Source organism: Scyliorhinus canicula, chromosome 4, assembly GCF_902713615.1.
Source record: "Scyliorhinus canicula chromosome 4, sScyCan1.1, whole genome shotgun sequence".
NCBI lineage: Eukaryota > Metazoa > Chordata > Chondrichthyes > Carcharhiniformes > Scyliorhinidae > Scyliorhinus > Scyliorhinus canicula.
The window spans coordinates 24,175,297-24,190,642 of record NC_052149.1 but is presented as its reverse complement, the minus strand read 5'-3'; the positions used below and the strand labels follow the sequence as shown (position 1 = coordinate 24,190,642).

At 46.6% G+C, this 15,346-nt stretch overlaps 1 protein-coding gene across 9 annotated transcripts in view; it reads right to left on the bottom strand.

Annotated features, from left to right (window-relative positions):
* Positions 1-1,070: 1,070 nt before the first annotated feature.
* The window catches only part of acp5b (acid phosphatase 5b, tartrate resistant), a 46,491-nt gene continuing 32,215 nt past the window's right edge, over positions 1,071-15,346 (bottom strand). For 4 of the 9 annotated variants that reach the window (XM_038793884.1, XM_038793882.1, XM_038793885.1 and 1 more), the window contains 4 exons: positions 6,054-6,245; positions 5,503-5,650; positions 4,691-4,833; positions 1,071-1,583 (listed from right to left, as the gene is read on the bottom strand). In XM_038793884.1, coding sequence (XP_038649812.1) covers positions 1,235-1,583; positions 4,691-4,833; positions 5,503-5,650; positions 6,054-6,245 — 832 coding nt within the window. In that variant the 3' untranslated portion in view covers positions 1,071-1,234. Of the gene's footprint in view, positions 1,584-4,690; positions 4,834-5,502; positions 5,651-6,053; positions 6,246-9,050; positions 9,151-15,346 lie in introns of all 9 variants that reach the window. The other 5 variants (XM_038793886.1, XM_038793883.1, XM_038793887.1 and 2 more) reach the window with 4 other exon arrangements.

Here is a 15,346-nt window from a genome sequence, read left to right as displayed (position 1 = left end):
CCATCCTTGTATTTTCCAAATGATTCCAAGATTTTCCCAAATTCCTTGTGTAAAATTCTCACCAGCTACTTATTTATAGCACTGATTTACAAATTTAACCTCAATTATTCCCCTATCTCTCCAGGTAAGGTAAAGTTGCCATAGTCCCAGGTGACCATAGGCTGATTTCCCCTTTGAGAGGGGGGAGAGCTGACTGGTGGTGATTTAATCTGAGGATCACCACACTTCAGGCGAGCGGCAAGGTTGAGAAACTGTGGCCTTCATGGATAACCTCAGCCGGTATGGGAATTGAGCCCACGCTGTTGGCCTTGTGCTGCATCACGAACCATCTGATCAGCCACCTGAGCTAAACCTGACCCCCTCCTTCAGAAAAATCTTCCTATTCAATATGTCTTATTTCTCAAAATCACTGGTTTATCATCGGAATCCCTCAATAATCTGGGAGGTTATTCTGCAACTGTGCAAAACGTTAGTTAAGCTGCAGCTGGAGGGGGGCGGCACGGTGGCGCAGTGGTTAGCACTGCTGCCAAAAGCGCTAAGGACCCGGCTTCGATCCTGGCTCTGGGTCACTGCCCGTGTGAAGTTTGCACATTCTCCCTGTGTCTCCGTCTCACCCCCACAACCCAAAGATTTGCAGGGTAGCTGGATTGGACACACTAAATTGGAAAACAAATAATTGGGTACTCTAAATTTATGAAGAAAAAGAAATCAGAGGACACCGTGACTGATGTTTCTGGCCTCATTTTCCAACATGTGACCTCAAGACCCCCCCCCCCCCCCCCCCCCCAACTGTAAGGCACAGTTGACAAATTACCCCACTTCTGTCTCAAATTATCTATTTTATTCTTTTATTATTCCGCTGGATTAAAATGAAGTTCACGACCCCATTGTCAGCAGGCGATATAATAATAATAATCTTTATTATTGTCACAAGTGGGCTTACATTAACAGTGCAATGAGGTTACTGTGAAAAGCCCCTAGTCGCCCCTCTCCGGCACCTGTTCGGGTACACGGAGGGAGAACTCAGAATGTCCAATTCACCGAACAGCACGATTTTTGGGACTGTGGGAGGAAATCCACGCAGACACGGAGAGAGCGTGCAGTCTCCGCACAGACAGTAACCCAAGCGGGAATGGAACTCGTGACCCTGGTGCTGTGACGCAACAGTGCCAACCACTGTGCTACCGCGCCGATCAGGTCAATTAACAGTGAAAAACATTTCAAATCCAAATTGTCAGTGGTTCAGAAACCAGTTGAAGTGAATGGAATATATGAGCAAAAACTTTGAGAGAAATCTGTTTTTTCTCCAGTCCAATTTTCTCCCCCCCCCCCCCCCGCCTAGTTTAAAGTTTGCGCCTTGGTAGTGAAGTTTCAAAAACCACCATCCCATATGGCTGCCTGTATGACACAAACATTTGCTCTGCCGTGATTTGAATGAGTACAAATCCACCCAGGGCACTGATATCCGAGTTGTAGAAGTACAGCCATTCTCTTGGCACCTTCTCTTTGTTTTCAGTAGATGTGTCGACGAAACTCCCGCTTCCACTGACGATGTAAGCAACCCCACCACCTTCCTGAATGAACTGCGAAGCAAAAGAAAAATGCATTAAAAACCCATCTTGTTTTGGACTATTCCCTGATGGAACCATCAATTCACCAGACACGTGTTTCCGATATGAATCTAGGCTTTAATCGACTTACTTCAGAGCCAGCCTGTTACCCGTTGATGAACTCTTAGTGAACTCAGGCTGACTCTGGACAAGGATATTTATACAGCAGTACTAGGGGGAGGAGTCGTGGACGGAGCCAAGGGTGGAGCCCAGTACAAGTTCCTGAGTACTCCCAGGACTACTACCCCTAGTGGTTGGATAATGCTACTGCGCGTACAAAGACAGTGTGAATTATCATATCATATATATTACATTCACCACATTCCCCATCAACCATCAGGTGTTTACTGCTGATCATTTCATAAACAAGTATGGATTGACTGTCATCGCTGGGCGAACACAGATGTCTTCTGAATCAATCAATTCCGGGGATGAAGGTGTTATCTAATGAAGCAAAGTTGGATAGGTTGGGTCTGTACCCACTGCTGTTTAGAAGAATGAGAAGTGATCTAATTGAAACATGATGTGGAGATGCCGGCGTTGGACTGGGGTGAGCACAGTAAGAAGTCTTACAACACCAGGTTAAAGTCCAACAGGTTTGTTTCAAACACGAGCTTTCGGAGCACGGCTCCTTCTTCAGGTGAACCTGAAGAAGGAGCCGTGCTCCGAAAGCTCGTGTTTGAAACAAACCTGTTGGACTTTAACCTGGTGTTGTAAGACTTCTTACTGTAATTGAAACATGTAAGATCCTGAGAGGACTTTGTTATATTCCCATGATTGGTAATATGTTGTATTCTTTGTCCTTTCTTCCAGAATGACCCAATGTAGTGTTGACAAAGAATATACCAATCAAACAATTTAAACAAACTAATTTATTATTACACTACTAATTAAATGAAGTTCGAACACTCTACTGAGCTACAGATAATAATTAAATGATATTGAATCTGTCTTACAGTACTCAATATTATATCTAATATATAATAAACCAGGGGCTGGTTTAGCTCATTCAGCTAAATCGCTGGCTTTTAAAGCAGACCAAGCAGGCCAGCAGCACGGTTTGATTCCCATACCAGCCTCCCCGGACAGGCGCCGGAATGTGGCGACTAGGGGCTTTTCACAGTAACTTCATTGAAGCCTACTCGTGACAATAAGCGATTTTCATTTCATTTCATTTCATCTAGTCACTAACTACACTATGATCTAATCTTGTGCTATCTCTATCTACTCTAAGCTTCTCCTTGTGCTTTCATGCTCCTTATTCTACTCCCAGAATTCCCTGAGAGGCTGTCTTAAATACAGAGAGGTAGTACCGCCCTCTAGTGTTTGATTTATACTGAAATGTAATTATTAACCCTTCACTATCTTGACCATATACATATCATTACAGACTTGACAGGGTGGATGCAGGAAAGATGCTTCCCCTTATGGGAGATACTAGAACTCGGGGACACAGTTTAAATACAAGGAATCTCCCCTTTAAGACGGAGGTGAGGAGAATTTGTTTTTCTCAGAAGGTTGTTGGCCTGTGGATTTCTCTTCCACGCAAAGCAGTGGAGGCTGGCACAGTGGAAACCTTTAAGGCTGAGTTAGATAGATTCTTGACTGGAAAGGGAATCAGAAGTTCTCGGGTAGAGAGGAAAGTAGAGTTCAGACCACAATCAGATCAAACATTGATCTTATCAAATATCAAAGCAGATTCGAAGGGCTGAATGATGCTCCTAATTCATAGGATGTATGTATGTGCATGGTTTCCTTGGATCATTCATTTCAGAGTTATTTTTTGTTAAAGTTGCCACGGCCCCAGGTGACCATAGGCTGCTTTCCTCTTTGAGGGGGAGAGCTGACTGGTGTTGATTTAACCTGAGGATCACCACACCTCAGGCGAGGGGCAAGGCTGCGAAGGCGGGGCCTTCATGAATAATGTCAGCCGGTACGGGAATTGAACCCACGCTGTTGGCCTCGCTCTCCGTCACAAACCAACTGTTCAGCCAACAGCGCCCCAGAGTTATAACCCCAGAGGGGGCAGCACGGTAGCACAGTGGTTAGCACAGTTACTTCACAGTTCCACGATCCCAGGTCCGATTCCGGCTTGGGTCACTGTCTCTGCGGAGTCTGCACGTCCTCCCCGTGTGTGTGTGGGTTTCCTCCGGGTGCTCCGGTTTCCTCCCACAGTCCAAAAACGTGCAGGTTAGGTGGATTGGCCATGATAAATTGCCCTTAGTGTCCAAAAAGGTCAGGTGGGGTTACAGGGATAGGGTGGAGGCGTGGGCTTAAGTACGGAGCTCTTTCCAAGAGCCAGTGCAGGCTCGATGGGCCGAATGGCCTCCTTCTGCACTATAAATTCTATGATTCAACTCCACATTCCATTAAGTGACCTTTATAGAACATAGAACAGTACAGCACAGAACAGGCCCTTCGGCCCTCGATGTTGTGCCGAGCAATGATCACCCTACTCAAACCCACGTATCCACCCTATACCCGTAACCCAACAACCACCCCCCCCCCCCCTAACCTTACTTTTTAGGACACTACGGGCAATTTAGCATGGCCAATCCACCTAACCGGCACATCTTTGGACTGTGGGAGGAAACCGGAGCACCCGGAGGAAACCCACGCACACACGGGGAGGACGTGCAGACTCCGCACAGACAGTGACCCAGCCGGGAATCGAACCTGGGACCCTGGAGCTGTGAAGCATTTATGCTAACCACCATGCTACCCTGCTGCCCTCACAGTTCCTTTCTTCAAGAAGAATCTGAAGTTTGAAGGAAATTGGTTACAAAAGTGAGGCGGCAGCAACAGTAACTGATAGAAAAGCCCCAATGAAAATTGGAGGAGTAGCAAATCTTCTCGCAGTGCACCTCTTGTACCAATTGTATGGGAAGCATCAATCTGGATGGATAGTTACATACAGATTAAATTCACAGAATTCAGAAATTTATCAATGGAGTACATTTTTCCCAAGCTTTTTTTTTTACACATTCCACTTTACACTGTGATGTTCATTGGTTCTAGCAAGTGTTCAGTAGGTCAATAGAGATGGCAGAGCCTGGTACAGGGGACATGATGGGACTCACCAACTGAGCTTTTTGAGCAGTTCCTGCTTTAACTTCAGACTTCCAGCCCCTTGTGGTATTTTGTCTGAAAGTAAAGTCTTCCTCACAATTTGCAGGTAATGAATATGTAGAAATACTTTTCGCTGAACATGTTCCTCCCTCTCCTGTGAGTAAAAGTCATTGAGCGGTCAAATCCCTAAATTTTGGGAGGTTTTATGGTTCATTATGAAGGTACTGAAATCTCTCGGTTAAGCATATTCTACAGCTAGGGGTGTTGGCAAATTATAGGAGTGAATTAGCACGGTGACTCAGTGCTTAGCCCTGCTGCCTCACAGCAGCGGGTTCAATTCCGGCCTTGGGTCACTTTCCGTGTGGAGTTGACACGTTCTCCCCGTGTCTAGGTGGGTTTCCTCCGGGTGCTCCGGTTTCCTCCCACGGTCCAAAGGTGTACAGGTTAGATGGATTTGGCCGTGCTAAATTGCCCAAAATGTTAGATGGGATTACGGAGGTAGGGTGGGGGAGTGGACCTAGATCGGGCGTTCTTTCAGAAAATCGGTGCAGACTCAATGGCCCGAATGGCCTCCTTCTGCACTGCAGGGATCTATGCATTAATTATGTACAGTTTTGGAGAATGGGAGTTATGTAACAGCACTTAACTGAACAACACCAAGACTCGTAGGTTAGCTTTTACAAAATAGCCAAAAATGTGTTAGGAACAATCGGAATAAACCCATTGAGGTCACGTGATTGATCCTTTTCAAAATTCCTAAATTCCACAACTGGAAAGTTGTGATCATTTTACAACAATGGGATTTGATTCAATATTCGCCTACCTGCAGGCTGTGATCATGGCCGCTGATGTAGGCTGTCACGTTGTACTTTTTTAGAAGTGGCCTCAATTGATCCACTAGACATGGAGTCGGACCATGCTGACCTATTGACCAAACTGGGTAGTGGCCGGCAACCATCAAATAGTCAGACCTGAAACAGAAGCCAACAGATCCGAAAGAGTACAGGACTAGGGCAGAGAAATGGGATTAGAGTAAATAGCTCCTATTAGATGGGCTGAATGGACTTGCATTGCTGTACTTTCGCTGATTTCTCGTGAATTTATACCATTAAAGTGCACAAAGAACAGCAACAAACTACTGTCGACTTAACATTTGACTTAATAACGGTTATCGCTTTCATTCCCATTTACTCCCTCAAACGAAATGTGTGTCTCCAAGAATGCTCAAACAACCTAGCCCAATATTGTGAACACAGAATGTTAACCCTACACATGACTGGGCCTTCCAGCTGACCATTCTTGGTAAAGTTTGCCCTTTTCTATAAAATACCACTCTGGGCGTGATTACTTTTTTGTTCCAAGTTGAAAGGTTACCTGGATTGTGCCAATTTTTGCCGGATCCACTGAAGTTGCTTCCTGGCTAACCAAGGGTCTTCAGGTCCTCCTGGCTGGTTGGCTTGATAGGTATTCCCACAGATCACAACAGTATCGATCATCAGAATGGTGACAGAAACATTGACGTCAGGCATCTTAAAATTCAGTTTGTAGTAGAGATTTGGAAAGTTCCTGCAACAGGTTTAGCCAGTTATTACAAAAGTTATTACAAAAGGGCAGCACGGTAGCATTGTGGATAGCACAATCGCTTCACAGCTCCAGGGTCCCAGGTTCGATTCTGGCTTGGGTCACTGTCTGTGCGGAGTCTGCACATCTTCCCCATATGTGCGTGGGTTTCCTCCGGGTGCTCCGGTTTCCTCCCACAGTCCAAAGATGTGCGGGTTAGGTGGATTGGCCATGATAAATTGCCCTTAGTGTCCAAAATTGCCCTTAGTGTTGGGTGGGGTTACTGAGTTATGAAATGAGAAATGAAAATCGCTTATTGTCACGAGTAGGCTTCAATGAAGTTACTGTGAAAAGCCCCTAGTCACCACATTCCGGCGCCTGTCCGGGGAGGCTGGTACGGGAATCGAACCGTGCTGCTGGCCTGCTTGGTCTGCTTTAAAAGCCAGCGATTTCCAGCCACCTGAATAGGGTGGAGGTGTTGACCTTGGGTAGGGGGTAGGGTGCTCTTTCCAAGAGCCGGTGCAGACTCGATGGGTCAAATGGCCTCCTTCTGCACTGTAAATTCTATGTAATGAGCGTGACAACTTGCATGGTACCACATGTCTCCTGCCAGTGTGAGTTCCGAACTCTCAACATTGATGGGAAGACAGGAACTTTCCCGAACCGGGATGTTGAGTTCCAGACATTCCCGCATTTTTAACACCTAAATTATCTGCATTCATTTTGGAACTGTTGGCTTTTTTAGCTGTCAAAACATAGCCGAATGGATTGGCTTTAACTTGACACAAATGTTCTTGGACTCTGCGTACTGTGTTCCTCCCACACCAAATTTCCTAATGACTGCTTTTACTGGCAAACATATACCTCTCCCATGCGTTTGTGAATATCGCAAAATACATAAATCAGGTCCCAAAGCAGATGTTCAGTCAACTTCTCAACCACCGGTCTTTCTGACAGTGGCCTGGACTGCTTTCAATCTCTTATTGAAATTGGCTGAGTGCGGGTTGTTTGTACAATTTCTGAATGCTTTCTCCAGCTGAGCATTTTTGACCAGCTGCATTTGAGGGGACATGAATGGTCCATTTGAAGGTTTGCTATCTTACGGAACCCTTCTTCGCTCTGTCCTTGGAATGTAGCTTCTCAACTAAATACCCATTGGGTGACAGCAGCCTATCGGGGGCCTCTGCTGTGGTGGTTGCCATGACGGCTCAATCTAGATGCTTGTCTCGTTGGCCACAGCTGGCAGTGGCAGGCTCCCGTACCTAGGTGCTCAAGATTTTGATTGCATCAGATTTGTGATAGAACTCCTACATTCTTGCCCCCGCCCTGCATTAGGGCTTCTTGTGGTGGGTCACAGGCTCCACGCTAATGGGAAACAGTGGCTTAGTGGTAACGTCACTAGACTTGTAATCCAGAGGCCCAACTAAGGTTCTGGCAATGCAGAATCATACGTGCAGAAGAAGGCCATTTGGCCCATCAAGTCTCCACCGACTCTCTGAAAGAGCGCCCTTCCTCGGCTCACTCCCCCACCCTATCCCTGCCTAACCTGCACATCCCTGGACACTAAGGTGCAATTTAGCATGGCCAATCCAACTAACCTGCATATCTTTGGGCTGTGGGAGGAAACCAGAGCACCAGGAGGAAACCCACGTAGACACGGGGAGAAAGTGCAAACTCCACACAGTCACCCATGACAGGAATTGAACCCGGGTCCCTGGCGCTGTGAGGCAGCAGTGCTAACCACTGTGCCACCGTGCTGTCCTGATGGGACATGAACGTAGGTTCATATTCCACCGTGGCAGCTGATGGAATTTAAATTCAATTATTCATTTATTAATAAATCTGGAATTGAAAGTTGGCCTCAGTAATGGTGGCCGTGAAACTATCATCAATTGTTGTCTGCTTCACCAATGTCATTTCGGGAAGCAAATCTGACATCCTTATGTGGTCTGGCCTGCGTGTGAGTCCAACTCTACAGCAATATGGCTGCCTCTTAACTTCCCTCCGAAATGGCCACTTGATTCAATTAGGGATGGGTAACAAAGGGTGGCCTTGCGAGTGATGCCCACATTCAATGAAAGAATAAAAATAAAATTCTTCCCACAGAACTATCAGAAGTGCATTGCTGGAAACAGGAGCTGTTCCCAAAAGCGGCTCCATTTGTCCCATTCTGAACACTGGATCGATTGAATATTGAATCAGTTGCTGATGCTACTATCAGTCAGAATGAGAGCTTGCTGCTATTTGGTTCGTATTCCTCTCCTGTCACCTCCACTCGCTCTTCTTTATTGTTGCATTGTGCCTCTTCCCTCAATTCACTCTTTGTACTTCCTGGAGCAGTAGGAGCAGGTGGAACGTTTGTCAGAATGTTCTGCCAGATAATGGTGGCAACATTCCTTCGGGGTTCGTCACCTCGGGCAGGACACACAGGAAAAGGAGCAGGATTTTAAATGCATCCTCCCAGCAATGGATTCCGAGCTGGCATGACGTTAGTGCCTCGTGCAAATGGCTGAATCGTGTGAGAGCTGCACGAGGCGCTGGCAGTGTGAAGAATACTTGTCAGTATCCACCTCAAGTTGAAACTTGCCCTTGAGAGTGAGCCCCAACTCGTAAACGGTTATCTATTTCAGGATGTCGGGTCCATCTCCATGGGAATACCATTGTCATGATGGAGCTCGCAGACCTGTTTAACATGATGTGGATTGCGGAGGACGTCCCGAATGACTGGAGGTGATGATTAAGAGTCAAGCTGCCAAAGAAAGGGAACCTCAGCGTCTGTAACAACTGGAGGAACATAACATTGTGTTGTACCTGGCAAGGTGTTCAGCAAGGTGTTCCCAAACAGATTGAAAGCAGGAGTAAATGGTGCCTTTCGCAGAGATTGGAAGGGGGTTTCTGGGGTGGCAGATTCCTAGGAATTGGGGAAAATTAAGGTTAAAAAATGAAATTGGGGTAAGTTAGATAAAAAGGGGAATTGGTAAGTGCAGCTGTCTGAAGGGGTTATGTGAATGAACATACCTATGTGACCAAGGGAAATCAATGAAGCGTAGAAGAGGTAACTTCAAAGTGGTGAGATAAGGGAACTGCTATGCTAAAAGCCGGGTCCACAGGGTGGGTAACATCAAAAGGAAAGAATGATATAGCCATAGCACAATAAGTGGAGAAAGGGACACAGTAGACGCCTCTACCATCACAGCCACACCCAGCTGAAGAAAACAGTCTCCCCTGAAAACAAGTTGTTGCTAAAAGGCGAAAGGTTAAAATCCAAAACTCGAACAGAGAAGATTATGCCTTCGCTGAGACTGAAGATGTTTTTCCCAAATGTGGACAGATAACCTGGGCATGGTAACTATCTGCTGGATTTAGCTCATGGGAGTTCTATAATATTGGATGGTTTTTTTCAAAAAGGGGCATCTCAGAACTCAGCAAACAAGGGGTAACGTCTTGTGAGTATCAGTGTAATTACGTCTACTGTTGTAGTGTATATAGCCCTTCTTGTCATGTGTTTTTCTTTTAAGTGAATAAATATCCTTTATTGATTGATGGCAAAACGCTGGAGTGTTTCTCCTGGGGTTTGTATACCTTTTCTCACAGTATACCAAATTGAACATATACACCACTAAGAACCGGTGTTCCAAGTTATCATTCTGAGGTTTGGGATACCCTCACATTTAACACAATCGGGGTTCTTAACAAGATCATGCAATGAGCATGAACATTATTGGATTGGATTGGTTTATTGTCACGTGTACCGAGGTACAGTGAAAAGTATTTTTCTGCGAGCAGCTCAACAGATCATTGAGTACATGGAAAGAAAAGAAAATATAAAGAAAGTACATAATAGGGCAACACAAGGTATACAGTGTAACTACATAAGCACCGGCATCGGATGAAGCATACAGTGTTAGTCAGGTCAGTCCTTAAGAGGGTTGTTTAGGAGTCTGGTAACAGCGGGGAAGGAGCTGTTTTTGAGTCTGTTCGTGCGTGTTCTCAGACTTTTGTATCTGCTGCCCGATGGAAGAAGTTGGAAGAGTGAGTAAGTCGGGTGGGAGGGATCTTTGATTATGCTGCCCGCTTTCGCCAGGCAGCGGGAGGTGTAGAAGGAGTCAATGGATGGGAGGTAGGTTCGTGTGATGGATTGGGCGGTGCTCACGACTCTCTGAAGTTTCTTGCGGTCTTGGGCCGAGCAGTTGCCATACCAGGCTGTGATGCAGCCAGATAGGATGCTTTCTGTGGTGCATCTGTAAAAGTTGGTGAGAGTGAGCGTGGACATGCCGAATTTTCTTAGTTTCCTGAGAAAGTATAGGCGCTGTTGTGTTTTCTTGGTGGTAGTGTCGACGTGGGTGGATCAGGACAGATTTGTGGTGCTGTGCCCCCTAGGAATTTGAAGCTGCTAACCATCTCCACCTCAGCCCCGTTGATGCAGACAGAGGTGTGTACAGTACTTTGCTTCCTGAAGTCAATGACCAGCTCTTTATTTTTGCTGGCATTGAGGGAGAGATTGTTGTCGCTGCACCACTCCAGTAGGTTCTCTATCTCCCTCCTGTATTCTGACTCGTCATTATTCGAGATCCAGCCCACTATGGTAGTATCATCAGCAAACTTGTAGATGGAGTTGGAACCAAATTTTGCCATGCAGTCGTGTGTGTACAGGGAGTAGAGTAGGGGGCTAATTACGCAGACTTGCGAGTATCAGTGTAATTACGTCTACTGCTATCCACTATTGAGGACTATTGTGGAGGAGGTGTTGTTGTTCATTCTTACTGATTGTGGTCTGTGGGTCAGAAAGTCAAGGATCCAGTTGCAGAGTGAGGAGCCAAGTCCTAGGTTTTGGAGCTTTGATATGAGCTTGGCTGAGATTATGGTGTTGAAGGCTGAGCTGCAGTAAATATAGTGCAGAGCCTGGAGCATCAGGAGCCACTTGTCATCAACTTCATTGATTTTAAGAAGGTTTTTGGTAGTCCCTCTTGTCATGTGAGAGTACCTTTAAGAAATTAGTGTTTATAAATGGGTGTGTATATAAATATCTGCAGTGAGAGTACCTTTAAGAAATGGGTGGTTATTACTGCAGCGATGTCAGAGAGTGGGTGGAACTGGGCTATCTGTCAGCTTTTTACTTTTGTTTTAGGTTGTTTGCTGCAGGGTGTGTTTTAGTTTCATTTTCAGAGCTGGATAGCTGCAGTGACAGCCAGAAGGGGTATTAGTATCTCTCTCCTTAATCTAAATAATGTAAATCGATCCTTTGGTGATTTAAAACTAATAACTGCTCTCAGTAGTGACTTTAACCTGATGTGCTTCAGTTAAAGGTTATGTTTTTTGTAATACCTGTTGTATTCTTTGGGGGTCGTATTTGAATTGATGGTTGCTAAGATGTTCACTGATGTTCTAAAAAGGTTAACTTGAGTTAATTGAATAAACATTGTTTTGCTTTAAAAAATACTTTTCCATTTCTGCTGCACCACACCTGTAGAGTGGGCCGTGTGCTCCCCATACCACAATCTATTAAAAGTTATGGGTCAGGTGAACTCCATGATACACACTTTGGGGTTCTCTAAACCCTGGCCCATATGCACAATCCAGGACAGTACATCCTGGAGCAGTATATTACCATCCTCAAAGGCTTATTGCATGACTCCAGCTGCTGTGTCAATACCAGCACGGGCATCACAGACTCTTTCAACATCATCACAGGAGGACAACAAGGCTGTATATCATCTCTATTCCTTTTCCTGTAGGTTACTGATTTCATCATGAAGAAGGCGATGGTGGGTGTGGATGTTGGCATCATGTGGCAACACCATTGGTTGATGGACCTGGTCATTTCACGTGGCATTGCCTTTCTGGCTGAAGAATTGCAAGCAGTCCAAGACAGGACCACCGGTATTGAGAGTAATGGCGCCAAGGCTGGTCTACGCACCAGCTGCGAAAAGACCATGGCAACAAGGCCCTCCCATCACCACTGGGAAACAGCATTCAAAGACATCAACTATGCCCCCTACCTAGGAAACAGGGAGGGTGTTGTAGAGATTGACACCCACACAAGAATCGGCAAAGCAGCGTCAGTCTTTCAGCTTCTTGAGGCAGCCAACTCCATCAATACGGCCATGAGGCTGTGACTCTACATGCCCATATTAATACCAACCACAATCCATGCCAGTGAGATACGGATGAGAACAGCAAAGGTGCCAAGGAAGTTGGATGTCTTTCACCAGTGCCACCCGGCATCACACAGAGAGATGACATTACCAATGAAGGAGTATTACAGAGACACTATGACAGAGGGACAACTGAGACTGGCAGGATATGCATTTCAACTCCTGGATGTGCGCCAAGCCAGAAAGGAAGTAGAATGGACACCAGAGACAGAAGAAGACGGGGCCGGCCAAAGCAAACCTAGCGAGCTACATTTAAGGAGGGACTCCAAGAGTGGGGCACTAGCTGGGTTGGAACTGAAGAGTCTGCGATGGAGGGGGGCTGGTGGAGGAGTCTTGCTGCCCATTGTCCCGCATGGGACGGGAGGAACTAAATCTAAGTAAGGTCCAGCTCCAGCCTTCATTCGAAGGGCCGAATGGCCTCCTTCTACACTCTAGGGATTCTATGGGTGCAATTCAGCCAGCACGTTTCATCCAGCGCGGAGCCAGGTGTGACAGCGGAATCCTGGGAGAGCCTCAACTCAGGCTCCACACCAAGCTGACCGCAAGCCACCCAATCAGTATATTTAATAATAATAGTAATCACTTATTTTCACAAGTAGGCTTCAATAAAGTTACTGTGAAAGGCCCCTAGTCGCCACATTCCGGTGCCTGTTCGGGGAGGCCAGTACGGGAATTGAACCCGTGCTGCTGGCCTTGTTCTGCATTACAAGCCAGCTATTTAGCCCACTTTGCTAAACCAGCCCCCGGCTGGCTGGTTAAAGATAGAAAGAAACTGGCTGGTTAAATGAGCCATTTAAATGCACTCGGGAGACCTCGAGCGGGCGCCATTTAACACTGGCTTCCATAAACATGGACCAGGCATGATGGCACCTCTGGGGGTCTCACAGGTTATTTGAGACCACATTTGGTCGGCGACAGCAGGGTAGTACCCTGCCAATCCCCTGGCACCTTGGCACTGCCACCCTGGCACCTTGGTGCTGCCACCCTGGCACCTTGATGCTGCCACCTTGGCACTGCCACCCTGGCACCTTGGCACTGCCACCCTGGCACCTTGGCACTGCCACTCTGGCACCTTGGCACTGCCACTCTGGCACCTTGGTGCTGCCACCCTGGCACCTTGGTGCTGCCACCCTGGCACCTTGGCACTGCCACTCTGGCACCTTGGTGCTGCCACCCTGGCACCTTGGTAGTCCAGAAGTCGAGCCTGGGGTGGCCTTGCTGATGAGAGGTTGATGAGCCAGGGGCCACAAGATGTTTAGGAGGGACAAGTGGGGGGGGGGGGGGGGGGGGGGGGGTGCAAAAAGCAGCGGTGAAGGGGACTAAAGCTGGGATTGCGAAGATCGGGGCTGCTGGTCAGTTCGCCAGTGTACAAAATCAACTAAAGTGTGACCTTGACGGGGAGAAACTCCCTAAGGCCCAAAAAATAGGCAAAGTGCCGGTGAATAGTGGGATGAATCTCGGCGCTGCAGCCGTCAAGAAACACCCCGTCAAATGCGACAGAAACCAGATCTTATTTCAACTCCACTGAACAGTGCCTATGATTTATCCTTTATGGTTATGGACAGATTTACCCAGGAACCACCTTTCATCGATGAACATGTTAACTGCTGAATAGCAATGCAAGCAGCTGTGCTATGTCTACTTGCTCCCAATGTTCAGACATTTTATAATATGCATGAGAAAAAGGATAGGATGGGTCCAGCAAGCCATCTTACTTACTCCGATTATTGTAGTGATATCATGGCTGTGTTGTAATTCATCAACTGACCACTAGGAGTCGCATTAGTTTGGAAGTGAATGTTACAGTCAGCTGACCTCAGACTGACTCGGGAGCTGGGAGAGAGAGGTTGCTTGTGCATGTTAATACTGTTTTTCATCTGTGTTTTGTATATAGTTGACCCACAGTTAATGTTAATAAATTGTTTATAGCTTTAGCTACAAGTGTTCTTGTAATATAAATCAGGCCATCTGACAAGAACATTACAGTTATCATGCTGCTTTACCAGCCAGATCTATTTTGAAAGAATCATAAGTCCGCCCATTACGATGTGTCATGCAATTTCTACACTATGAAGGTGTGTAGAATCATAGAATCACGACAATGTAGAACGAGGCCATGAAGTCTACACCGACCCTCTGAAAGCACCCTAGTCCCTAGCCCACGTCCCCACCCTATCCCCGTAGCCCAGTAACCCCACCTAACCTTTTGGACACTAAGGGGAAATTTAGCAAGGTCAATCCACCGAACCTGCATATCTTTGGAGTTTGGGAGGAAACCAGAGCACCCGGGGGAAACCCACAGACACGGGGAGAACGTGCAGACTCTGCACAGACCCAAGGCTGGAGTTGTAGCCACCAATGGAAAATACAATGTGAAATCTTTCCAGTTGCTTTCCCAGTGGATCCAACAAAAAGATTTTGCATTGAGACCACACCATGTATGAAGGCTAGGTATCTGTAATTTACCTGAACGCTTCCTGTACCATGAAACCTTTTCTGAGCTGAGATGGAATATCGCACTGACTCACAGGGAGTCTCATCGACACCCACAAAATACTTAAAGAGATAGATAGGGTCAAAGAACAATGTGAAGTACAGAAACAGGAACAGGCCCTTTGACCCTCCAAGCATGCGCTGACCATGTTGTCCGTCTAACCTAAAACCTTCTACATTCCCAGAGTCTCTATCCCTCTGTTCCCATCTTATTCATGTATTTGTCAAGACATCCCTAATCGATCGTATCTCCTTCCACCACCTCCCCCAGCAGCGAATTCCAGGCACTCACCACCTTCTGTGCAAAAAACCTGCCTTGTACATTTCCTCTAAACTTTGCCCTCGCACTTTAAACCTACGTCCCTCAGTAACTGACTTTTCCACCCTGGGAATAAGCCTCTGACTATCCACTCTGCCCACGTACCACATAATTTTGTAGACTATCAGGTCGCCCCTCAA